Raw genomic sequence first — 26,360 nt, forward strand, 5'->3', positions numbered from 1 at the left:
CAGGCCTCTCCCAGGAGGCTGGAGCTGCCAGTTCCTGGCCTCTGGGAGTGTTTGCCCCCAAGTCCTCTGAAAAGTGATCCTCATCTATAAATAAGGCAAGCTCACATGTCCCAGCACATTGTGTGTGTGGGGGGGGGAATAAAGAAATATCTAAAACAGCAACTTGATTATGCCCAAGGTATGTATTTTTACACATACCCAGATAGAGTTCACATAGAAATATGCTATTCATAAACTCAACCCAGTGATTTGAAGGAGACCATATGCCTTGGTGTAGGCTGTGCACATGTGCAGTTAATAAGCACACTCTGTCAGGGTCTATGTTCATATTTTGGGAACTGATGGTAAACACTAGACCCTGAGGCAATTCCCTGACACTTATACTAACTTCTAATGATAGGGGATAATTTTTCTTCCATGGGAACCAGTAATCAATGAGAGCAAAGTTTCCCAGATCGCAGGCATTCACAAACCCCTGTCATATTTTTGGCCATCCCTCAACCATTTATACAACACTTACTTAATACGTTTCTTCAAATCAACTCTCTCTTTTGTAACTTTAACACATACTAAAAAGGAACGTTATCTCACTGCAGTAAAATGGAAAACCAGCAGCACTGACCTTAAATAGAAGGTAGCCATAAAAATGAATATATAACCACTGGAATAAAAACCTGTGTCTAGATCCACTTGAAATCATTTTGTTATCACCATTCACTCACACTTTAAAACCATGGCACTAATGGATTTAATTACTGCAGGCTCCCTAGACCAGTCCTCTGCCCTACCCATCTCCTAGGGTCCATCGTGTCTGTCAGCCTCATGTGACCCTTGGCTAGTGTCCCTTTTCCCTGGGTGGATCTCTGAACGGCTCAGGGTGGAGGCTCCTTGGCCCTCAGGAAATTCAGAGCAGCTGTCATTTCTCCTCTGTTCTTGAATCTCTGGGTCCAAGTGGCCTTTTGCGGGTACGGGCAGCAGGCTGAGGCTCAGGCTTGGAAAGAGAATGGTCCCTTTTAGCTAGAGGTTGCTTTTCATTCTATAAGTAGCTATTTTGTTTTATTTGAATTCATTTTAAAATGATAAAACATACTAACTTAAAGGGAAAAAAGTCACCTACAAACTGAGCACAGATAGCTGTTACCATTATCTAATGAGAGCTTATGACACATTAACAGGGTCGGGGTTGTGAAGTAGGCAGGAATTATGAAACCCATTTTTCAGATGAGAAACCTGAGGCCTGGACATGTGATGCCACTTGCTAAAAATCACATATGTTGGAATCAGTTCTCTCCTCTATGCCACAGCTGCTTTTATATTAGAGCCAGGAGTTACAAAACAAAGTGTACAAGGGCACATGCTTTTTTCCATTTAAGTTCTTTTAAGTTTTGTATTTCCAAACTAATAAATGTTCACTGTAACCAAGAAATTTAAAAACGCAACAAAAAAGAGCCCTACTCCCAGAGAAAACCTCCACGAGTGACGTGAGTTTTACCACCCTTGACTTTTTCCGCGCACATTCTAGCATATCATTTATCTATTTTCCAAAAATAGAATTGCTTCATAAACACTGATTTGTGAATTCTTTCCCCCCACTAACCAATGTGTCTTGGACATTCTTCCAAGGACAGAGCTTTTTAAAACACATTTTAACAAAGCAGCAGAAATTTTAAATGAACACTAAAAGTGGTTCCATTTCACTTGTGTTGGCTCTAGCAACAGCACCACACCCGCATTCATTCATTCAACACACGTAATTAAGGCAATGTTACTTGTCAAAGGAGGTATTAGCTCTTGGATACCTGGAGCACAATTTCCCTGGAAAGAGTGAGAAACTTTGGGGTTAGGAAGTGTGGGCAGCTCCTGGCGTGAATCCTGCTGACAACAGCTATGGAGACTGAGGAAGGAGGAAGGGTCTTAAGAGGCAGAGAATATTAGGTGGAGGAGCCGTGGATGGGGATGGGGGCCTTGTTTCTGAGATGGGTCCTGCTTGTCCTTCCTCACTTGTCATTTCCCATCAAATTTTCCATGGCAGCAGGCTGGGTCCTGGCCCAGGATTTTCTCTCCAACCACCCTGCCCCTTCTGGTCCCCTCTCCCAGCACTGATGTGGGCAGCTCTTGGAACTGAGGTTAAGACTCTGGGGCAGAGATGGGTTTGCCTGTGGGCTGAGGGAAGGAGTGATGCAGGTTTATGTTTTTTCTCTAAGTCTTTGGGCCACAGCAGATTTCTAGGCTCATGGTCAGAATTCTCTCCCAACACCCTTGAGCTAGTTCTTTTCTCCTGTGTTTAGATTTTTCTCATACCCTGCTTTCCCCACGAGCCAAGGGGTCTTCACCAAGTGCACAGCTGCCCCATTCCCTCCCTGACCTTGGCCCAGCCTACATCCACAGGACACTTGCTCTAGTGAGAAATTAGAACTCTCACCCTCGAGCTGACCCTGCAGGGATCACAGCTAGAGGATTCAGGAAGACCCACTCCCTCCCTGCTTGGGCCAGAGCCCATTCTGCTTCCCACCACCCTGGCTCCCATGGGTACTTCCCTGCCTGGGATTGCACTGTCTCTCAAGCAAGGTCTCTGGGCCCTTCTAGCCCAAACTGCTTTCCAACCCTCACCAAAAGGGTAGAGAACACCACTCTCATCCATCCTGCCCCTCCTCAGTAGTGTACGTGTTGCCTGGGACTTGGTGGAGACCACGTCCCTTCTAGTGGCCGCTGAGACAAGCAAGTGAGAAGAACGTGGGATTTGGCACCAGAAGCCCTAGGTTCCAGTTTTAACTCTGCTCGAGCTGTGAGACCCTGGGAAAATACCCTACTCCCTCCAAGACTTAGTTTTGTCACCATTAAAATGAAGGCTGTGATCCCCTCTACCCCTTGGGCTTGTTTCGAGGTTCAGATGAGATAGTGTGAATAGAAGGGATTTTATCAGGGAGACAGGAGGTAATACAGGCAGGGGGTAAACAAATTCAAACTATACAGAAGGTTATTTAATGAAAATTAAATCTCCCATTGACAGGTCCCAGGATCCCAGGTCCCCTCCCCAGAGATAGCCACTATTACCAGGGACATTCAGTGCAAAAGCATATAAGTGTACGCGTCACACACACACTGTTCTGTACCATACATATTTTGGAGATGGTCTTATAGCAGTACGCATTGAACTGTCTCCTTTTAACAGCTGCCTAGCATTCCATTGTGTGAATGTACCCAGACCGATTTAGCTAGTTCCCACCCTACAGATGGACATTTGGACTGTTGCCATTCTTTTGCTATTACAGACAGGGCTGGAGTGAATATCGTTAGACATACGTTTTTGTGTACATGTACGAGAATATCTGTGGGACAAAGTCCTTGAAGTGATGTTGCTGGTTCAAAAGGCACATGCAGGTTTGATCGTAAGATATCACCAGCTTGCCCTTGAAAGAGGGTGTATTGATTTGGCATGACCACCAACAAGACAGGACTGCCTTCCCCCATTCCCTCATCCGCAAAGGGTGTTATTAAACCTTTTGACTGGACAAGCTATGTGGCCCCCAAAAAAAGAAGAAACAAAAAGAAAATTAAAAAACCAAAAACAAAACCTTTTGACCTTCGGGACTTCCCTGGTGGCGCAGTGTTTAAGAATCCGCCTGCCAATGCAGAGGATACGGGTTCGAGCCCTGGTCCGGGAAGATCCCACATGCTGCGGAGCAACTGAACCCGTGCGCCAAAACTACTAAACCTGTGCTCTAGAGCCCGCAAACCACAACTACTGAGCCCGCGTGCTACAACTACTGAAGCCCACATGCCTAGAGCCTCTGCTCCGCAGCAAGAGAAGCCACTGCAATGAGAAGCCTGTGCACCACAATGAAGAGTAGCCCCCGCTCACCGCAACTAGAGAAAGCCTAGGCACAGCAACGAAGACCCATCGCAGCCAATAAATAAATTAATTTAAAAAAACACTTTTGACCTTTGCTAATCTGATAGGTGAAAATGGTATCTTGTAGTTTTAATTTGCATTTCTTTTATTATGAGTGAACCTTGAAAGTGAACTGCTCTAGGTATTTCAGGCCAGAGGGGAAGGTGGGTCCAGGACTGTTTGGGCGTGCTACCCTCCCTGAGGAGCTCCTGCGCACCTCACAGGTGCCCTCTCTCTCTTCCCAAGGCTCATCACCCTTCCCAATGGGGTCCTCCAGATCCTGGACGTTCAGAAAGGTGATGCAGGCTCCTACCGTTGCGTGGCCACCAACTCAGCAAACCAGCGCTTCAGCCAGGAGGCCCTCCTCCGCGTGGCCCACAGAGGTAAGGGGGCTGCCTGGGTGCGGAAACCTGGGGGTTTCTGGAGTCGGCCATTTTGGAGCTGGGCGGGGCCTCAAGTAGTCCAAGGCCTGCCTTCAAATAAGTGACTAGCAAGGCGATAAAGCCCAGAGAAGGCAGTGCCCCCCAACAAGTCAGAGATAGAACTGGGGCAGGAACCCAAGACTCCCAGTTTAGGGCTCTCTTCCTGCGAGGCTCTGTGTTCTCTTGAGTTGGGTGGAGCGTCCAGGGGTGGGGAGGTGAGGCGTCCGTGGAGGAGTGTCGGTCCCCTGAAGCCCTGGTCCCCTGCCTTCTGGGTGTCCTGAAGGGGATTCACCCTGCTGCTGCTTGCTGTGCATCTGGCTCCTGATGGTCTGGGGCTCGTGTTCTCTCCATTTCTCTGAAAATCTCCCGTCCCAGGGTGATGCAGTAGGAAGGACACAGGCTTTGGGGTCAGAACGACCTGGTTTGAATCCTGCCTTCTCTACTCACCATCTGCGTGACCCTGGGTTCCTTATCAAATGTCCAGTTCAGGGAGGTGGTGAGAATCGCTGAGATAAGATTGGGAAGTGCCTGCTGCCTAGCAGGTGCTCAGTAGATCTCACTCCGGGCCTCCCACAAGGGCCTCTCCCTTGCCTCCTTTGCCATGGCATCTCCCCTCGACCCCCGCCCCTCCGTTCTTCTCTTCCCATCCCCCTCCTCATCCCCTACACCTCCACTCCTACCCTGCTTCCTAGGGCTTAGCTGACGCGCTGAGTCTGGTTCGCGCTCCCTCCTGTGCCCGGGGTCTCTGCCTCCACCTGCTGGACAAACCGGGTATTCACCATGTTGACCCAGGGACCCAGGGTCACACTGAGAACTTGGCCGAGAATTAGTGCTCAGGGGGCTGCCAGGCTGGCAGAAACTCGAACCCATCCCCTGCCTTTCCCACGTGGGAATCGAGGCCCTCTGGAGAAAGGACTTGCCAGAACTAGAAACTATAACTGTTGACTCCAAGTCCAGACTCCAAGTCTACTCTTTTTTTTTCTTTTGTTTTAAACTGGGGTATAGTTGTTTCCAAGTTCACTCTTGACCCTGCTGGTTCTCTGCCTGGAGGGTGGCTTCAATCTGACAGGGGAGAATGGGGGTGGTGTGTCGGAGGTCAGGTTATTCCTCTCCTGGCTCCCAGAGAAAGAGCTCTGAGTTCCAGTCCCAGCTCTGCTGAACTACGCAGCTGCTTTCCCATCTGTCAGATGGAACCCTGGCTGCTCCCTGCCCCACCTGCCTCACCAGGTGACTGTAAGCACCAGGTGAGGTGCTGCATGTGAAGACGCCTGATGGTAAAGCTGCCTGCTGGCCTGCCCTCTCTCCAGGGTCCCTGGCATCCATCGGGGGGCAGGACGTGGTCATTGTGGCAGCCCCGGAGAACACCACTGTGGTGTCTGGCCAGAGTGTGGTGATGGAGTGTGTGGCCTCTGCTGACCCCACCCCTTTCGTGTCCTGGGTCCGACAGGGTAAGTGGAGGGAGGGGACCCGAGGGCATGGGAGAGGAAGGGTGTGGCATCTCACGCATCCCCAAGTCAAGGAGCTATAAGGGTGACCATGCAATGGTCACCGACCTTTGGTATGGTAGGAACTAACTCCTGTCCCAGGGCTGAGTGTGGGTAGGGAGCCTGGACAAAATTAATCATCAATCCGTGTAGCAAGTTTCCTTTACGAAGCGCGCTAAGTCTGCCACTCACAAAATCACTCTTGAGACCTTACTTGGCGGGTGGGGCACTGGGCTCGGTTTTCCACGCTATGTTTCCAGTCCTCACAACAGTGAATGTGTGAGAGCTGGAAAGGGGCCAGCGAGTCAGGTGGAACTTGGACCCTCTGCTGGTCTGTTTAACTACACGGCACCTCCTGGTCCACCCTTTGTGTGCCTGGCTTCATGCTGGGCACAGTGAATAAAAAAGGGGGGGGCCTGCCCTCTGAACTCACAGTCTGTTTAAGGGAGATAAGCACACATCCGTGACGAGACGCTTGACAGTATCAGGCAGCAAGTGATGAGTGCCAGGTGGGAATGCATTACAGGAGATGCTATCGATGCTATCAGGGTAATGAGGGTGCCGGCCAAACGTCACCTTGCAGTCTACTGAGCATGCAACCTACTCTCCTGCTGGAGCCCTTGGAGGAGGGTAGGGGCCAGGGCTATTATTCCCAGTGGGCAGATGAGGAACCTGAGGCTCAGAGAGGAAGGTGGAAAGCCAGGACCCAAACTTTAGAGCCTGTTCTCTTTCTGGTACACCACCCCTTACAGCCCTGTATGGAAGAAAAGCAAGGATTATTTTTGTTTCCATTTGAGATAAGTGACTTGTGCCAAGTTGATGGCAGAAGTAAGTCTTAAACCCAGCTCTTTTTTTAATTATTATTTATTTATTTATTTGGCTGCGCCCGGTCTTAGTTGCGGCACACGGCATCTTTGTTGAGGCATACGGAATCTTTTAGTTGTGGCATGTGGGATCTAGTTCCCCGATCAGGGATCGAACCCAGGCCCTCTGCATTGGGAGCTCAGAATCTTACCCACTGGACCACCAGAAAGTCCCAAACCCAGCTCTTTTTACCCTTTTTCCCCTGGTTCAGTATATGACTCCACACTGCCTTCTTTTTGTAAGTTTGTTTCTCACATTCAAGACTATGTCATGATGAATACATAGAGTTTAAAGAAAAATAATAACCCAAATGACTACATACCCCCACCGAGCTGATGAGAAAGAACAGTGCTGGTATCTGTGCCTCCCTGACCTGCCCGGCCTCCTTGGACTTGTGACACTTGCCTAGTTAGGGGGATCCTGGGGCCAGCAGGACCCTCGTACTATTATTGCAGTAAGCCTGTTGTGTCACCCAGAAGTTCTATTATCAGTGTTTCTCAAATCCTGACCAGGCATCAAGATGACCCAGGGAGCTTCTTTTTTTTTTTTAGTTTTTAATTTTTAAAAAAATTTTTATTGGAGTATAGTTGATTTGCAATGTTGTGTTAGTTTCAAGTGTACAGCAAAGTAAATCAGTTATACATATACATATAGCCACTCTTTTTTAGGTTCTTTTCCCATATAAGTCATTACAGAGTATTAGGTAGAGTTCCCTGTGCTATACAATAGGTCCTTATTAGTTGTCTATTTTATATATAGTAGTGTGTACTATATGTCAGTCCCAATCCCAGGGAGCGTCTTAAAACTGCAGACTCCCTCCATTTATGCCTGGAGAGTCATGACCCAGGATTTTTAATGCTTAACAAGTGTCTGAGGTCCTTCTACAGAAAGTGTGGTCTTTGGACCTACCTCCTGGCCATAGTTAGAAATGCAGAATCTGGGGTGCCCTAGGCCTCTGCATCTTAACAAGGTCTCCTGAGATTCTGTGATTTGTGTACACAGTAAGGATTTGAGAATTGCTGTCCCAGAGGGTCCTGACACCTGTGGCTCTGGGATCTCACTTGGAGAAACTCTGCTAATAGCACTCCTGGACAGAGACTGGGAAGAGAGAAGCTGGAAATGAACTTCATTCCTGCCCCTGGGCACTGTTCCTTTTCTAGGAACTTACTCAACTAAGTCTAGGAACTTACTCAACTAAGTCAGAGGGGCATTGCTTTTTTGTTTTGTTTTGTTTTCTTCTGATGGCAAAAGTTGTACGTATTCATTGTAGAAAACTAGGGAAAAGGAGAAACAGAAAACATCCCACCACTCGGAGATTAAAATTGTTAACATATGAGCATATTTTCTTCCAGATTTTTTCTATGCACATGTACATTTTTCCCCAAAATTGAAAGCATGCTATACTTACAATTTCAAGTCATATTTTCATTCAACAGTATATCATAAACATCTCCCCATCTTTAAAACTTTTTTGAAAATAATTTTAATAACTATGATAGTCCATCATTTGAATGTCGCCATAATTTAAGTTGCTAGTTCCTGCTATTGAATTTTTAAGTCCTTCCCAGTTGTCCACTATTACAGTTAACACTGCAGTGATCAGCCCCATTCACAGCTCCCCACCACAGAGTGCCCACAAGTGGAATCCTGGCTTCAAGGTCAAGGTGGAGCCCCTGTTAGCCCTATCAGCATTTACCCTTTCTCATACTATTTTTAAAAACTTTCCCAATTTGATGGGTGAAAATGAACATCTGTGTTTTGATGTGCATTTCTTTGATTTTGTGAAGTTGAACACTTTTTTGTTTATTGGCCATTTGCATTTCTTCCCTGGATTTTCTGTTCAGGTCCATAAGGGAAGGGCTTTTAAAATGGTTTTCACTTCACATCAAGATAAAAGTCTGCACAGATTCAGATCTTTGGTTCTGGTCCAGACCTTTCCAGCCGTATGTTCATCATAGCACTGGGCTAAGACCATATGGGAGGAGAGTCCTTCTTGAGAGAAATGAATTTAATAATAATGGTAATGGTAATAACTGACTGGTGTACCGAGCACTTCTTATGTGCCTGCATTGTGCCAGCCAGTCCCACAGACTTTATTCGTTACGCTCTCAGAGCAGCCCTTCCAGCGAGGGACCGTCTCCCCATTTTACAGACAGAGACACTAAGGGCTCAGAGGAAGTCATCGGTCTAGCAAGCGGAGGAACTGAGATCCCAGCCAGCGACTGTTGTGTTCTCTTAACCCGGGTGTAGAGGGTCTCCCGAGGTCCGGAGAGTGGATGGAGGGGCAGCCCTCAGCTCCCCGCTCCAGCGCTCTCCCTCCTCCCGCAGATGGGAAGCCCATCTCCACCGATGTCATCGTCCTGGGCCGCACCAACTTACTAATCACCAGCGCGCAGCCCCGGCACTCCGGCGTCTACGTCTGCCGAGCTAACAAGCCCCGCACGCGCGACTTCGCAACCGCAGCCGCAGAGCTCCGCGTGCTGGGTGAGGAGGGGAGGAGGATGAGGGAGGGCGAAGGACCGCGGAGTAGGTGTGGAGGAGACCGGACTGGGGCGGGTTAGCTAGGGCGGGGCCGGGAGGAAAGGGGAGGGGGGTAAAAGGGCGAGTGGGTGTGTCAGAGGGACTGAGGGGCGGTGCTGGAGGATGAAAAAGGGATAGGGCGGGGGGTGGGGCATTGGAGCGGACAGACTAGGTAATTAGAGGAGAGGAAGTGGTGGAAAGAGATTGGAGGATGGAGTGGGGGCAGAGGGGAGGGGTGGTCTGGGTGGGACCCAGGTAATGTGGGGAGGGGTGGGACTGAGGTTATTGGGGGGGAGATGGAGTGGTCTGGGAGGAGAAAACTAGGGGCAGGGTTGCTCAGGGCTGGCTGAAGGGTAAATCTGATAGGTAAGGGATACTGGGAGGTAGGGGAGAAGGAAATGGTAAGTGCGGGAGCAGGGTTAGATCCAGGAGAAACCAGGGTATTTAGGGGAGGCCGAGGAGGTCTGGGGACAACTCGGAGAGAGAAAGAGAATGGTCAGTGTGGGGCTGGGGTAAAAGGCGGAAGAGAGCTAGAGCTGCACTGCCGAGGGTATTTTGGGGGGACGGGTGAGTCAGGAAGAGGTTAGAATGAGTGGAGGGGATGCGGGAGTCCGTCGGGGAGTCCGTCGGGTATTGGCGGGCGGGAGCCAGTGCCCCTGGGGGCCGGAGCGCGCGGTCAGCGTCCCCCTCCCTCCCCCAGCCGCCCCTGTCATCTCGCAGGCTCCGGAGGCGCTGTCACGGACGCGGGCGAGCACCGCGCGTTTCGTGTGCCGCGCGTCCGGGGAGCCGCGGCCCACGCTGCGCTGGCTGCACGACGGAGAGCCGCTGCGGCCCAACGGGCGCGTCAAGGTGCAGGGCGGCGGCGGCAGCCTGGTCATCACGCAGATCGGCCTGCAGGACGCCGGCTACTACCAGTGCGTGGCCGAGAATGGCGCGGGCACGGCGTGCGCCGCCGCGCCTCTGGCAGTAGTGGTGCGCGAGGGGCTGCCCAGCGCCCCCACGCGGGTCACCGCCACGCCGCTGAGCAGCTCCGCCGTTCTGGTGGCCTGGGAGCGGCCCGAGCTGCACAGCGAGCAGATCATCGGCTTCTCCCTCCACTACCAGAAGGCACGGGGTAAGTCTCCCCGGGGCTAAGAGGCCCCAGCAAAGACCTACGCGGGGGCTCTGGTGGGCGGGGAGGGGCGCGGCACAGGCTGGATGATTGAAGGGTTGCCTTTGGGGATAGGATAGAACGGGATGGGGTGGGAGCCCACAGGAGAGACCTGTGTAGAAATGGGTTAGTACATTTCTCCCTCAGCCACAGTTTGTTATAAGAGAGGAGGGAGAGGATGCTTCTCCTCCCAGGGAAATTGGCTTGGCATTCCTGGAGCCAGCTTGTTAATTGCAGCAGGAGTCACTTCAGTTAGAGGCTAGAAGAGACTTCCTAACCAGTGGAGGAATTAATACAGTGGGACTAGAAGTCAGGGGAGTTTATACTCTCCCACCGAGATTATCTGGAATGATTTAGCTATAAAGAAGCTATTCTAGGGACTGGGACAATATGAAGGATCCCTAGACAGCTCCCAGGTGGCAAGCCCTCGGGGGTTGCCCTGTGACAGACCGTTTGTCCTCTAACCCTAACCCACTCAGGCATGGACAATGTGGAATACCAGTTTGCAGTGAACAACGACACCACTGAGCTACAGGTTCGGGACCTGGAACCCAACACAGACTACGAGTTCTACGTGGTGGCCTACTCGCAGCTGGGGGCCAGCCGCACCTCCACCCCAGCACTGGTCCACACACTGGATGATGGTAGGGCCTCTGCACCTGCAGTGGGCACCTTGGGGCCCAGAGAATTCCCTGGGGATGGTAGCTCAGCTTCACTTTACTAGTGTTCGCCAAGGCACTTTTACCTGCCTTATGCCTTATTTTGTGCCCTGTAAGGGAGTGGGCGAGGGTTCTTCTCCTTAATTTACAGTTGGGAAAACTGAGGCCCAGTAAATTAGTGACTTGCCCAAGGTCAGTAGTACAGCTGGGACTTGAGCCCAGGTCTCATGATTGCCTGTATCAGATGGCCCTTCTCCCCGACACCCACGTACCATCCAGTCAGACAGGAGCCAGTGACGATCCATCGGATGTAGACGATTGTGCCCCCAACCTTATTCTGGCTTCAGGGTGGGAAGGATGTCCCCTCATCTCCAGCTTGGGGCTCCCCTGAGAGGCTCCCTTTCCTCCCTCAGATCCTGGTCCTGGGCCTACTTCTGACTTGCTGTGTGACCTGGGCAAGTCTCTGACCTCTCCTGGGCCTCACCTTCCACGTCGGTGGAGCAGAGCTCACGTAGATGTTCTTCTGTCTCAGTCCCCAGTGCAGCGCCCCAGCTCTCCCTGTCCAGCCCCAACCCCTCGGACGTCAGGGTGGTGTGGCTGCCCCTGCCCCCCAGCCTGAGCAATGGGCAGGTGGTGAAGTACAAGATAGAGTACGGTTTGGGAAAGGAAGGTGAGTGGGGGCAGGACACGGGCTCCACCTGGCTGGGAATCATTGGTGTGAAGGGTTGATCAGAGTGGCTGGGGGCCTGAGCAGAGCTGTGGAGTAGGGCAAGGTGAACCTGGAAAAGGGGAAGGTGGGCTGGGGGTTGGGAGGGCAGGAGAGAAAGGGAAGGCGAAGAGGGCTAGCTCAAGACAGGGGGAGGCCTGGGGTCTAGCCCCACCTCCTCTACGGCTGCGGTGTGTAATTCTGTTGAGTCCCTGCCTCAGTCTCTTTGTGAAATGAGGCAGGTAACCTAGGTAATCCCTGGGGCCCCTTCCAGCTCAAAAAGCAGGTGAGGGATAGGGAGGTGGAGGGTGTGCTTGTGGGATTGAGAGAAATGAGGCATGGGGGCGTGTGTGGGTTAGGACAGATGTCAGAAATCTAGGGGAGGAGGTATGAAAGGGATGGAGAGATTGGAGAAGGCGAGTGGCTGGGGGCCAGGATGAGGGTGGGGAGGGAGGGAAGGGTGAGGAAGGGGGCTTGGGTGCTTGGCAGGGCTCCAGAAGGTAGGTGGTGCTTGATGGCCTTCACAGCCAGTGCCTCATGCCAGCACCCTGGTGTGTGGGGTGGGGTGGTTACTGACAGCTCCTGGGGCGGCGGGGAGTGTGTGCCATGATTCTTCCCGCTCTGAGCCGAGGCTGATGGCTGTGTCAGCCAGAGTTGGAGGCCCAGGAGTCAGCCCTGGAGCATGGAGTCCGTCCGGGCACTGAGGGTTTTAGGCTCCGATGGGCCCTGAGGAACCAGGACCTGAGGTGGAAAAGTCGGTGTAGGGGAGTTTAGGAGTCCTGGTCCTTAGGTGGCCACCCAGAGCCAGTCTCTTCTGTCCCAGCAGATCAGATTTTCTCCACCGAGGTGCCGGGGAATGAGACACAGTTTACACTGAACTCGCTTCAGCCCAACAAGGTGTATCGAGTGCGGATTTCGGCCGGCACAGGGACCGGCTACGGGGCCCCCTCCCAGTGGATGCAGCACAGGACGCCCAGCGTGCACAACCAGAGCCACGGTACGGGGTCAGAGGGGACAGTTGGGGTGATGCGTGTGCCTATGTATGTATGTGTATGTTTGCCCTTGGAACCCAGACCCAGCCACCTCCTCCATCAGAGACGTTCCATGGCTCCCTCTGCTCGATGGGCAAGGGAGGATGGGTGAAGAGGCGAAGGGCTAGCTTTTGCAGACACCCCTGAGCTCCTGTTTCCTTTCCATCTGCTGTGTGACTTTGGACAGACCATTCACAGCTCTAAGACTTCATTTACTGCCAGGTGTGGCATGAGGATTAATTAATGTAAACAAAATGTTTAGCACATAATTAAAACTTGTTAAACAGTAGCTGCTTCCATGATTATGATCGTTGTGGGTTTGGCTGAGAGGCCCAATGGTAGAGTGGTTAAATGCAGTCAAAACCTGGCGCACATACTATCTGTGTGACCTTGGGCAAGTTACTTTTACGAGCCTCAGTTTTCTTATCTGTAAAACAGGGATAATAGTGCTTTTGTTATTTTATAGGGTTGTGAGAACAGCATCAGACACACAGTGAGCTGCCCCACTCTTAGGCTTCCAAGTAGGGCTCCCCACTTCCAATGGCTCCATCCCTCCTTCCTGGCTTTAGCGATCCCTGGGATCCCCTACCTGCCGGTACTCATGCATTCATTCCTTCAGAAGAATTCTAGAGCCCTGCCCCAGAGGTGCTCCTTGCTGACCTCTTTGCAAATGCCCAGGAGACATCCCTGCATTCCCAGCACTGGTGGAGGAGTGAGGTGTGCTCTAGACCGAGCCTGGGCCTGGCCCTTAGGCCGGTGGCTGAATGTTGATGCACTGGGAGAAGGCTGGCAAGGCTCTCACTCAATGCTGTCTTCCTGCTTTTTGCTTCCTCGTGTCTCTTCCCTCCTCCCTTCCTGCGCCTCTGCCCGCAGTCCCTTTTGCCCCTGCAGAGCTGAAGGTACGGGCAAGGATGGAGTCCCTGGTCGTATCATGGCAGCCACCCCCTCACCCCGCTCAGATCTCTGGCTACAAACTGTACTGGCGAGAGGTGGGGACAGAGGAGGAGGAGGCAGATGGCGAGGGCCCTCCAGGGGGCCATGGAGACCAGGCTTGGGATGTGGGTCCTGTCCGGCTCAAGAAGAAAGTGAAGCAGTATGAGCTGACCCAGCTAGGTGAGGAGGGCCAGGTGGGAAGGGGTGAGATGGACATAGCTCCAGTGGGAGACTGGACAAGCGGGGTCAGTGGCTGGAGATGACCCCAGAGGTTCCTCTAGCCAGTGAGTGACCCCCATGACCTTCCCCAGTCCCTGGCCAGCTGTACGAGGTGAAGCTCGTGGCATTCAACAAACACGAGGATGGCTATGCGGCAGTGTGGAAGGGCAAGACGGAAAAGGCTCCCACCCCAGGTGAGGGGGCTGGGGAAGCGGGGGAGGAGGTCTCAGTCAACAGGGTGGCCTCCTTTCCCTTTCCTCTGGGCCAGCTCTGGTGGTCAGGTTGTCTGGAAGCTTCAGCTACCCGCAAACCCATTCTACTAGGCTCTTCTAGGTTACAGAGAGAAGCTCCAGCTTGTGCACTGTCTTGTAGGTCTGCTTACCGTGTTTTCATTATCCATGAACAGTGCTAATATGGAAGGTTTGGACAGAGAAAAACCCCATGGTTCATCAGTGACTTCTGACTCCAAGTTTGACCTTTAAACAATTTTTAAAATACATCCACCTACATTGCACCGTCTATCAGATTATTCCTATGCTCTAGGGAGGGAGGGTATCCCTTTGTGGCCCACCAGGAAACTGAGGCTCAGGATCTTAGTTGGGGCTGCTGCAACAAAACATTATAGACTGGGTGGCTTGAACAACCAGTTCTGGAGGCCGGGAAGTCCAAGATCGAGACCCCAGCAGAGCCAGTGTCTGGTGAAGACCTGCTTCCTGGTTCGTAGACCATAGGCCATCTTCTCGCTGTGTCCTCACATGGCAGAAAGAGGGTTGGAGAGTTCCCTGGGGTCTCTTTTATAAGGGCACTGTTATAGACTGAAAATGTGTGTCACCCCAGAATTCATATGCCGACACCCTCCACTCCAATGTGATGTAATAGGAGGTAATTAGGATTAGATGATGTCATGAGGGTGGAGCCTTCATGAATGGGATTAGCACCCTTATAAGAGTCACAAGAGAGCTTGCTTCCCTTTTCTGCTCTGAAGATACAGTGAGAAGTCAATTGTCTATAACCCAGAAGAGGGCCTTCACCAGAACTTGACCATGCTGGCACCCTGATCTCAGACTCCAGAACTGTGAGAAATAAATTTCTGTTGTTTATAAGTCACCCAGTCTACGGTTGTTTGTTATAGTAGCCTGAACAGACAAAGACAGGCACTAATCCCTAAGACAGGACCCACCATATGTTCAAATTTCAACATATGAACTTTGGGGGGACACAAACATTCATTCCATGAAACTTTTCTACGTCCTTTACAAACATTAACTAATTTAATCCTCATAACAACCCTATTATCTGCCCCACTGACAGAATGGGGAATGGAGACACAGAGAGGTTAATTAACTTCTCCATAGTCACACAGCTACTAAGTGGCAGAGTTGGAATTTGAATCAGGGCAGCCTGGCTTCAGAATCTGTGCTCTTAATTGCCATGATTTGCTGTCTCTATTACATTCCTACATACTAGTGTTCCACAGTCTGCTATCTGTATGCTCTTGGCAAAAATCACTTGAATTCTTGGGAGCCTCAGTTTCCTCATCTGTGAAGTGAGAATGGTGCCACCCAACTCACAGGATCAAAAGAGACTGGGTAAAAGAAAGTGCCCTGGGAACTGCAAACCACTATACATATTGAGGGATGAGTATCCTCCCTCCATTCCAACACTCTAATTTTCACCCTCCAGACCTGCCCATCCAGAGAGGGCCACCCCTGCCCCCCGCCCATGTCCATGCGGAATCAAACAGCTCCACATCCATTTGGCTTCGGTGGAAAAAACCAGACTTCACCACAGTCAAGATTGTCAACTACACGGTGCGCTTCAGCCCCTGGGGGCTCAGGAATGCCTCCCTGGTCACCTATTACACCAGGTGGGAAGAGGGGGCTGATGCTGCGAAGGGGGAGGAAGAGCAGACGGTGGGGAAGAAGGCAGCAGGTGGTGATGAGGAGAGGGGACCTGGGGGTTCAGGGACATTTCATGACTCATGTGTTAAACTGGGGGCACATTGAGGGTCTGATGACCAGATGGTGCCAGATGGAAAAGGGGCCTCCATCCAGTCCCATCCCCTCACAGGAGAGCCTTGTACTCAACCCTAGGAAATGTCACGCAGGACAGACCTATTTCTTCAACTTCACGTGACGGGGAAGAGACAGCCCAGCTGCTGTCCTGAGAGGTCCCCAGTTAAATGGGGAGACAGAGACCCTGACCTGGGGAGTTGTTTGTTTGGCAGAAGAAACAAAGCATAAAAAGAAATAGATATATACAGTAGCAGCTGAAGTAAAATTAAGTCAAGGAAAAGAAGCATCAGAGATGGTCCCTTGGGTAGAGAATGATGTGGATTAATCCAGGAATGTTTCCTGGAAGAGGGGCCTGGCTTGGGGATTGGACATGGAGCCTGATACAGCCAGACCTCTCTGCAGGTCCTCTGCATGGTGTTAGTGGCCCCCATGGGGCTGGGGTAGGGGAGTAGATTTGGAGGGCCCTGCCCTGCTAGGAGGGTGTGCCTGAGAGCCCTGGTCACGTTTCTTGCCTTGGCAGCTCTGGAGAAGACATCCTCATTGGCGGGCTGAAGCCATTCACCAAATACGAGTTTGCGGTACAGTCCCACGGCGTGGACATGGACGGGCCTTTCGGCTCCGTAGTGGAGCGCTCCACCCTGCCTGACCGTGAGTGGCCACCAGTCCATCTTTCAGGGAACTCCTTCTTGCCCCAGCATCCCTCTTGTGAAGCACCCCTCAGAACCCCATGAGTGTCCGTCATTTGCTCTGCATCTCTGTAGGCAGTCCTGTGCTGGTCTTAACCGTTTACTCACAGACATCATAACGTAAGATTTAGAGGAGTGGTTTCTTTTAAGAGGCTGTGGGAAGACCTCAGCGAGCTGTGAGGGGGGCCAGGTCTGGAGGCAGGCATCCTGGGTTCTGCCTTTGGGTCCCCGTCATCCCCCTGACACACACTGAGACTTAGGCAGTCCCCTTCCCCACGAAGGGCCTGTGGGTCCTCATCTGTCAAAAGAGAGGATGGGACCATTCGCTTTGCAGGTCTGTGACTCTGGAACCCTCTGGAAATGCATCTGAAGACAAGTGGACTTTTTTTTTTTTTTTTTTCGGTACGCGGGCCTCTCACTGTTGTGGCCTCTCCCGTTGCGGAGCACAGGCTCCGGACGCGCAGGCTCAGCGACCATGGCTCACGGGCCTAGCCGCTCCGCGGCATGTGGGATCTTCCCGGACCGGGGCACGAACCCGTGTCCCCTAGCATTGGCAGGTAGACTCTCAACCACTGTGCCACCAGGGGAGCTCGACAAGTGGATTTTTGTTCTCACAGCAGAGGCTCTTTGGTGCTTCCAGTCCTAAGACTGCTCACCTTTCTATTGACAGACCTCTGTCCCTGACCTGAAATAGGAAGACACATGTAGGGTAGGGTGGGGAGGCCCTCTACCCTCATGGATTCACTTTTTAAAAAACTGCTTGCAAGTTGTTTCTCACCCATGCATGACTTCAGTTCTTATGGTCTTAAACTGCGTGCGGAGTTTAGGGAGACCCTGGTGTTTTCTCCAAGGAGACTGTATGATACTGGATCCCCAGCACAACTGACCAGGCTATAGAGGGGGGAATGTTTTCTCCTTTCGCAGGTGGGGAGACTGGAGCCTGAGAAGCAGAAAGTCACCTAGGATCAAGGAGGGTTCTGGCAGCCCGTGGTGCTGTGGCTCTGTTATGCCTTAGAGCCCTGGGTCCCCATCCCACCCTCTGTTGGGCCTCGAAAACCTGAGCCCCCAAATCTCTGTCCCTTCCCAACACACCAGCCACCTTGTGTCCCTCCTTCTCGCCCTTCCTCATTCACTCCCGCCCCCCAGGATCAATTTCTTCTCTGGAAAAAAACACAAAGCCTTCCAAGGTGCTGCTTCTCCCACTGCGGTTCCCCTGACCCTGAGGACTTGTGCCAGGGGCAGGCGTAGACAGAGGCTACCCAGGGCATCAAGCAACTTTACTTGAAGATTTCGGGTGGCAAGGGGAGTTAGGAACTTTAAATGATAAAGTATTTCAAACACTATTTTTATATTAAATGTTACCACGGAATAGATGAATTTAAAAGAAAAGGTAAGCCTTCTGAAAACTTCTGAGCTCTGCCCCCAGGTCCCTAGAATACCAGGAGTTGAAGACAGTGTCTTCAACCCTTGGAAGTATTTGGGTGTGGAAGTTTGAGGAGCTCTGCTCCAAGGAGTAGAAAAGAGTTTCTGAGAGGGGAGGAATGGTGGTGAAGCCCCCTCCTCAACTGTATTCCAGAAAGTCCCCAGTGAGAGACCAGACCTCATTCTGCTTTGTGGTTTGTGGTTTGTTCCAGTGGAGGAAGCAGGAAGGCTATGTCCTTGTGCCCTGGCTCCCAGCTGCCCCCAGAGCTGGGGCTGTCAGTGACCCTGCCTCTCCCCGTCTCCCCTCCTGACCCCCAGGGCCCTCCACGCCCCCATCTGACCTGCGCCTGAGGCCCCTGACGCCATCCACCGTTCGGCTGCACTGGTGCCCCCCCTCGGAGCCCAACGGCGAGATCGTGGAGTATCTGATTCTCTACAGCAGCAACCGTACCCAGCCTGAGCACCAGTGGACCCTGCTCACCACCGAGGGTGAGGGCTCGCGCCCCACGGCATCTGAGCAAGAGTTTCCCCACCCTCTCCCCACTTTCCAGCCTCCCCAGTGGCTGATTAGTAGTGAGCTTGCCGCTGAGGTTTGTTCTAGGAGGAGCAGCCAGAAGCTGCCGCCTGAGCGGGAGAAGCAGATTCTCTCAGGGCCACTTCCCAGCCCATCCCTGCAGCCCACCCCGACCCAATTCACCAACCCTGCTCTCCCTGCCTTCCCCATGCCCCCCCACCAGGAAACATCTTCAGTGCTGAGGTCCACGGCCTCGAGAGCGACACTAGGTACTTCTTCAAGATGGGGGCGCGCACGGAGGTGGGGCCTGGGCCCTTCTCTGGCCTGCAGGATGTGATTACTCTCCAGGAAAAGCTCTCAGGTAAGAGGCAGGAAGGCAGGAAGGGGTGGGGTCCATCCTGGGGCAGCCCAAGCTCTCCAGAGCCCCCCCCACACACACACACAGTTGACTTCTAGCCCTCAAGCCATCTCTTCCAAGGTCCTGCCTCTGGGCATGACTACACTTTCATTGTTTTGGACAAGTGCCCTCTTCACCTGGTGTGGAGAGGACAAATTTGGAGGGAAGATGGGTGTGGTTCAGTGGTGATTCAGTTGAGAGGTCAGATTTGCGGGAGACTGGCTTGGTTTCTTTGGGAGATTGCTTTGGACAACTGGCTTAGAAAGGTGATGAGATTTATGGGGTGGAGGTCTTGGGCAATGGGACTGGCTATGTAATCAGCAGGGCCCGGTGTGAAAGGAAAATGTGGGGTCCCTTATTTAAAAAGGGGGAAGAACTTCCAGATGGTGACAGCAGAGCATTAAACCAAGCCCAGAGCCCTTCTAAGCATGGGCCATGTGCCCCTGCAGGTGTTGCACACCTGCAAAACCAGCCCTGTTAGGAAGGCAAGAGGTGTGTTTCACTGAAAGGCCAGGCTGATGGGGAGGAGCCACAACTTCCGTATGTCCAGTGAGAGAGAGGTAGTGGTGGTCTCTGTGAGTCCATGGGGCCCTCCTGTCCTTGCATGAGAAGATTTCACATGTCCAAAGGGTGAGGCTCAGGCCAGGGGTCTCTGGAGGAAGCCGCAAGTCCTGGTCTACGAACCCTGGGTTCTCTCCCGTCCTCCATCTGTTCTGTTCCCTCCCTCTCCCCCGCCAGACTCTTTGGACGTGCACTCCGTCACGGGCATCATCGTGGGCGTCTGCCTGGGCCTCCTCTGCCTCCTGGCCTGCATGTGTGCTGGCCTGCGCCGTGGCCCCCACCGGTGGGTGAAGGAACCAGTCTGACCGCACAGAGGAGAGGTTTCTAGAAGGGCTGCAGAGATGAGGGAGCAGGGAAAGTGGCCATGACTTGCTCTGGGCACTCCCAGGAGCCCCATTAAAGTTGACTCTGGGATGAAGGGGTTGGGGGTGATGACCTCATGAGAGTAGGGGGTGGGTTTAGGGAAGCCCCCCAGCATATCCCCTCAGCAAGGGCAGGCGTAGGTAGAGCTGCCTCTCTGCCGCTTCCTTGGTAGCTGCCAGCATCTTGCAGAGAGGGACCCCAAATCTCCAGATGCCTGGAGCCAAGGGAGGAAGGACCCCAGTGTAGTGTCCCAGCTGTTTTGAACAATCCCAGAATTTCTTATTCATTGCACAGACCGGGAAATTAAGTCTCAGAGATGGGTAGGAACCTGCCCAGGGATACAGGCTGGACTAGATACCAGTCTCGCCCCCACCCCTCTCTTTGACCACTGTGCTGTCCCCCATCTTCCCTTCCAGGGAAGCCCTCCCGGGCCTGTCCTCCACGGCCACTGCTGGGAACCCCACGCTGTACTCCCGAGCCCGCCTTGCCCCCCCCAGCCCCCCGGCTGCCCATGAACTGGAGTCCCTTGTGCACCCCCGTCCCCAGGATTGGTCCCCACCGCCCTCAGACATCGAGGACAGGGCTGAAGTGCACAGCCTTATGGGTGGTGGCGGTCCTGACTGCCGGGGTCACTCCAAGAGAAAGGTGAGCCTGGGTAGGTCCGAGCCCCACACTGTGGCTCATGCCCGAATAGGACACCAGGGGGCGCGAGAGCGCAATGTGTGACCCCGTGAGAGAGCCCGCCCCTTCCCTCCTCCCCCCTCCCCTTCCTGGGCCAGCTGCAGAAGAAAAAGCATACTCTCCCTCCTCCTTGAAAGGGTTGGGAGGGCAGGGAAGCAGATGGGCCTCCATCCCCGGCAGAATAGGTCAGCCTGGTTCTCAGGAAGGAGGGAAGGGCCCCCGATGGGCTGTCTGCGGTTGACTCGGGATGGCCAGAACACCCAGATCCCTCCTCATCCTGGGAGCTGGGGAGACCTCTAAGACCCGGCTCTCCCCAGTATGGGAAAAAGAGGCTGGTCAGTTTGGAGGTGGTCAAGTGGGACCGGGATCCGGATAAGGTGGGCCCACACAGGGCAGGTCCCCTCCATCCTAGCAGTGGTGGCTCATCCTGCATTCCCTGACCAGCCAGCTCAAACCCCTGAGTCTTTCCCCATCCTTTCCCTGTCTCTGTGGTGAAGGAAACCCTGCCTGGCTCAGAAACCTCTGGGCTTTTCTGCAGGAGGATCTTTCTATCCTCAAATTCACCCCCAGACTCTCAGCCCATTCTGTGCTCCTCCCTACAGCCTTGGGGAGGGAGGTAGCAAGGGGGCCAAGAGAGTCTGTGAAGGGAGCTCCATACACTTCCCTCTCATACTTCACAGTCAAGCTCTCAATGCTCCCACTTTTCTTCCTGTGCAGATCTCCTGGGCTCAGCACGGTGGGCTGAGCTGGGCAGGTTCCTGGGCAGGCTGTGAGCTGCCCCAGGCAGGCCCCATGCCCTCTCTGACCCGGGCCCTGCTGCCCCCTGCTGGAACCGGGCAGACGCTGTTGCTGCAGGCTCTGGTGTATGACGCCATAAAGGTCAGCGTCCCGGGAGGAGGGGGGAGGGAAGGAGAGAAGGGTCCCCGCGTTTGTGCAGAGCAAGTAGTGAATCCTCTGGAGAGCCCTGGTGGTAACTTCCCTGGGGCTAAAAGTATAGCCAGCAGATCCCTGGAGCCTCTAAAGGTGAGTGGATGGAGAGCAGGCCAGTTTGGGAGAACCTGTATTTCTCTGGGTTGGGGACAAGCCTTCCTCTACCTAGACGTAAGTGGGCCACAGCAGAATTACATGGATCTGACGGTGCACCCGGCCTGAGTGCACTCAGCCCTTCCCCCTGTTCACTGAGGCCCTGACTGAATCTAGTACTTCTGGAACTCCTCAGCAAGGGCAAATGCGTAGTATTTCCCTGCCTTCCCAGGGATCTGATCATCATCTCTTTTAGGACAGTCACCGTTCTTCCTTTACCAGCTCCCATGTAATGTATAACGGGCTCTGGGCTGGGGGTCAGTCTCTCTGCATCCCAAGAATGATGGCCGTCCTTCTGATGGTCACTCTCAGTGATGGTTTTGTGTTCTCTTCTCTGACCAGGGCAATGGGAGGAAGAAGCCGCCCCCAGCCTGCAGGAACCAGGTGGAGGCCGAGGTCATTGTCCACTCTGACTTTAGTGCATCCAAAGGGAACCCTGACCTCCACCTGCAAGACCTGGAACCCGAGGATCCGCTGCCTTCAGAGGCTGCTGACCTCACTTTGGGTGTTATGAATCTCAGGCAAGGGGCAGACTGGCTGGACAGGGAGCTGGGAGGGTGTGAGCAGGCAAGCCCTGGGCCAGACAGACTTACCTGCCTGCCAGAGGCAGCCAGTGCTTCTTGCCCCTACCCGGATCTCCAGCCCAGTGAGGCTCTGCAGGAGGCCCCAGGGAACAGCTGCCAGCCAAAGGCCCCCTGCCCTCCAGCAGCCAGCCCAGGCCTGCCCAGAGCCCCAGTCTCCTCTGCTTAGCTCCCTCGAGGGCACAGTTTGGGGCAGGCTGGTATGGATCATGGGACATGACACGTGTGGCCACACATGTACACGTGTCTCCCTGCAGGTACTGACCATCATCAAGCCATTTGGAGCCTCCTAGGGTGCTTTGGCTCAGGGGAGAGGAAGAAGTGGGTTGTTCACTCTTCCCCACCCATGCTCTGTGACACGTGTGGTAGGCGAGAGACACGTGAAGCACAGCTATACGTGCTGTACACGTGTGAAGCGCGTGTGCGTGTGCTGGTTGGTGAGCTGGGAAACCTTGGCCCGGGCAGTGGTCACTACGGCCTACTCCGTCCTCCAGGTCAGGACAGTGCCCAGCCCTGTGGGCCCCCACCTCCGTCACCCAGCCTTTTATTACACACTCTGAGAGTGTCTCCAGTGCCCTGTCTGACAGAGACAGCCCCGGCCCACTTCCTGTCTGGCTGGGCTGAGTGCAAGCAGGCTCTGAATGCCTAACGCTTTAGCTGCATCACCTCTGCCATGTCCCCGGTGCCCAAATTGAGAGGGTGACTCTGGCTCCCCTCAGAGCAGCTCTGCATCTAGTGTTGTAATTGGGGAAGTGCCTGGTTTTGAAAATCTGCTTTCTCTTGCTCTCCCCTCCTTCCTCCCCGCTCACTCCTCTAGTGTCTGTCTCACAGTCGCCCTGCTCTCCCAATCCTAGCGCCCTTCTCTTCCTCCCTGATACCCTTTCCTTTCCTCTCTGCGTTTTCTCTGTCTCCTCTTTCCGTCTGTCTCTGCTGTCTCTCCCACCTCTCCCACACTGTGTCATGTGGTTCTCCTGCCTGGGTTCAATCTCTGCATCCTCCCCTAACAACATGACTACCTCATGTCTGTTCAAGGCCAGAGCGTGACTCCTCTGTCTGCCATCCACTTCAGCCATCATCCTCCCACCCCCTTCCCATCTGTGCCCCCATAGGCCCCCTCCCCAGGCAAACTGCCTACCCCCAGTGCAGTTTGGAAAAGACCTTTCAGCTTGCCTTGCATCTTTCTGCCTGTGATTGAGATCGAAGGATTCTCCTTGGAGGGGATAAATGCAAGTCATACAAGGGGGTTTTTGAGACAAGGAAAGGGGAACACAACCCAGAAGCTTGGGGTAAAATTACTCCCTCCCTTCTAGGCAGGCAGGCAGATTTGCTGGACAGAGGGGTTTGGGGACCTTCCTTCCCAGTTGAAACTAGAAGGGTAGAAGGGGATGGAAATTAGGGGTTCCGTGGCCCCACCGCTTCCCACTCTGTGCACCTTGAACATGAGCTGACGGCATGGAGGTGGAAGGAATCTCATCCTCTTGCAGTGCTGGAAGGGAGGGCTTCACACAGGACAAGGGTGATGGGCTCTTTTCATTTTGTCTTTTCTTTAAATTCAATCCTGAAGTCATTTTCTGTTGACCTACCACACAGGGACAAGCTTGACTTCTGTTTCCTGTGGAGAGAAAACAAGGTCATTTATTTGATTTTGCACCTCAGCCTCTCATAGGAGCATCGAGTATGTGGTCTTTTCTCCCTGCATTCATCTTTTCTAACTGAGCAGCACATCAAGGGTTAACTCTGGCTTCTGGGCCAAATTAGAAATAACCAGTCTATCTTTCCTTTTTTTTTTTTAAATGGTGAAATGTCTCTCAGCGGAGTTGCAGCTTTCTCAGACCCTTTCAGCCTCTGTGTTTATTACACTCGGGTGTCACTCACGTTTGACATCCGCACCTACATTTCCTCCTCCTCCCCCTCCTTCAGGCAGCCTATGATAACACTAAAGATTATTAATGTTGGTTTTGTATCTCATTAGGACAGAATTGTCACTTGTACTATTTCTGTAGCACTCAGCGTTGCTGTGGCTAACACTACTGTATATGTTTCATCACCGCTCTGAAGGTCAAAAGCCTCATTTTATTTTGCTGGTTTGATTTTTTTATTTTCTAAAGGAAAAAACAAAACCAACTGCCCTGAACTAAACGGCTGTTCTAACAGTAGGCTCCTAGCATTACACCATGCAGTCATTTTTCACGTTCTTGTTTAACGGGCAGTGAGGTTCTGGTTTAAATTAAATAGCTGCAAATGAGACAATTTATAGCCCGTTAGGTTGGGTGGAAAATTGTTTCTCAAAAGCAAATAAGTAATAAATCTGGTGTCTGCCTGTAACTCACAGTTGATAAGAAAGTGGCCATTACTCACTAGCATTGTATATGATTTGGGCTCTGGGTCCTTTGGAAGTGTTAGGTTTGTGTCTTTGCAACAGTATTTTTATTAGAAAAGAGTCCATTGGCCTTTTACAGGGTATTAATCCCTTTGTCATCTACCACCGATGCCTTACGGTTTTTGAGTCTCATTTAAAAACCTTTTCTCGATGCGTGACACGTGTAATCGGTACCTGCTCATTTATTTGTCTGTAGTTTTGCTGTATTATTTAATTATTTTTCCAGTGTTTTCTTTCTCCTTACAAGTATGATATTCTTTAGTGTTAAGCCAAGGCATTGATCATGTATCTGTCCCTATAATGAGTTAATAAACTATTTTCCAAAAAATGTTCTCTTTTGGAACCAAATGACTAGAATTTCCTCAGCCTTTCTGCACGAGAGAATGTATTTCCTACCAGGATGGGGAATGTTGGTTTTTGAGGGAAAGAGCAGGTGGTTATAAGAAAGAACGGATCTTATCTCTGAAAAAAAGGTAACCCTTGTACATTGCCGATGGGAATGTAAATTGGTACGGCCACTGTGGAAATCAGTATGGAGGTCTCTCACAAAACTAAAAATAGAACTACCATATGACCCAGCAATCCCACTCCTGGGTATATATCAAAACAAAAACAAAAACGCTAAGTTGAAAAGATACATGCACCCTACTGATTATTTACAATTGCCAAGATACGGAAGCAACGTGTTTCATCAACAGAGGAATGGATAAAGAAGATGCGGTAAATATATACAATGGAATACTGCTCAACCATAAAAGAGAATGAAATTCTGCCATTTGCAGCAACATGGATGGACTTGGAGGATATCATGCTAAGTGAAATAAGTCAGGGAAAGACAAATACTGTATGATATCACATATGTGGAATCTAAAAAGTAAACAAATGAATATAACAAAACAGAAACAGACCCATTAGACATAGAGAGTAAACTAGAAGTTACCAGTGGGGAGAGGAAGCGGAAGGGGCAAGATAGGGGTAGGGGGTTAACAGGTACAAACTGCTAGGTATAAAATAAACAAGCTACAAGGATATATTGTGGAACACAGGGAATATAGTTATAACTATAAATGGAGTATAACCTTTAAAAATTATGAATCCCTGTATTGTACACCTGTAACATATAATATTGTACATCAAGTATACTTCAATAAAATAAAATTTTAAAAGAGAACGGGTTACTCAGAATCCTAGGATAGGAACCCTCCCCACCAAAAAAACAAAAACAAACTGAACCATCTCCCTACCTCAACAGGCACTTCAGAAAAGCACCTAAACTTAGGAAAGATGCTTTCTTTGATGACACTCTTTTAGGCTCTTCGGGGATCTCTTTCCATCTGGACACACATTTTTTAACTTTCTTGGGTGCAAGGGAGGAGTGAACCACCAACTCCGGAGATTTGGGCTCAACAACTCTTCTTTGTTAACTCTGGTCTCCAAAATTGCCCATGGCTGCATGTTCACACATGTGGGCACTGTGCCTACAAGCTCAGAGACCCATCCTACATGCACTGTCACCTTCACAAACACCCTTGTGTCCATTAACTCAAACCTAAGCACAATAGTCACACACCGAACTCCACACTTACACCCCACACACATCTCAGGATCACAGCTGGCAGCTGCTCTGTTAAGATCTTTACAGTGCCTGGAGTGTGGTTGCTTTTCTACTGCAGGGAACCAAGAGCCAGAGGCTGCCCTGCCCAGGACCACCCCCAAAGTGGCTAGTGAGCCAGCCCCAAGTTAATTGACAGATCATAGGGAGAGATACTGCACATTTTGCATGCAGGAGAATAGCCA

At 52.0% G+C, this 26,360-nt stretch overlaps 1 protein-coding gene across 1 annotated transcript in view; it reads left to right on the forward strand.

Annotated features, from left to right (window-relative positions):
- IGDCC4 (immunoglobulin superfamily DCC subclass member 4) overlaps positions 1-26,197 on the forward strand; it is a 39,250-nt gene extending 13,053 nt beyond the window's left edge. The window contains exons 4-20 of the mRNA XM_022579795.2: positions 4,139-4,275; positions 5,622-5,762; positions 8,991-9,146; positions 9,883-10,296; positions 10,812-10,976; positions 11,524-11,661; positions 12,524-12,694; positions 13,602-13,841; positions 13,973-14,074; positions 15,564-15,747; positions 16,416-16,543; positions 18,322-18,492; positions 18,741-18,878; positions 19,653-19,758; positions 20,255-20,483; positions 21,237-21,398; positions 21,945-26,197. Coding sequence (XP_022435503.1) covers positions 4,139-4,275; positions 5,622-5,762; positions 8,991-9,146; positions 9,883-10,296; positions 10,812-10,976; positions 11,524-11,661; positions 12,524-12,694; positions 13,602-13,841; positions 13,973-14,074; positions 15,564-15,747; positions 16,416-16,543; positions 18,322-18,492; positions 18,741-18,878; positions 19,653-19,758; positions 20,255-20,483; positions 21,237-21,398; positions 21,945-22,352 — 3,190 coding nt within the window. The 3' untranslated portion in view covers positions 22,353-26,197. The remainder of the gene's footprint in view (positions 1-4,138; positions 4,276-5,621; positions 5,763-8,990; positions 9,147-9,882; positions 10,297-10,811; positions 10,977-11,523; positions 11,662-12,523; positions 12,695-13,601; positions 13,842-13,972; positions 14,075-15,563; positions 15,748-16,415; positions 16,544-18,321; positions 18,493-18,740; positions 18,879-19,652; positions 19,759-20,254; positions 20,484-21,236; positions 21,399-21,944) is intronic.
- The last annotated feature ends 163 nt before the right edge of the window (positions 26,198-26,360 follow it).

This window comes from Delphinapterus leucas, chromosome 2 (genome assembly GCF_059928025.1).
Source record: "Delphinapterus leucas isolate spDelLeu-1000000601 "Yukka" chromosome 2, BTC_Dleu_Yukka2, whole genome shotgun sequence".
Lineage (NCBI taxonomy): Eukaryota > Metazoa > Chordata > Mammalia > Artiodactyla > Monodontidae > Delphinapterus > Delphinapterus leucas.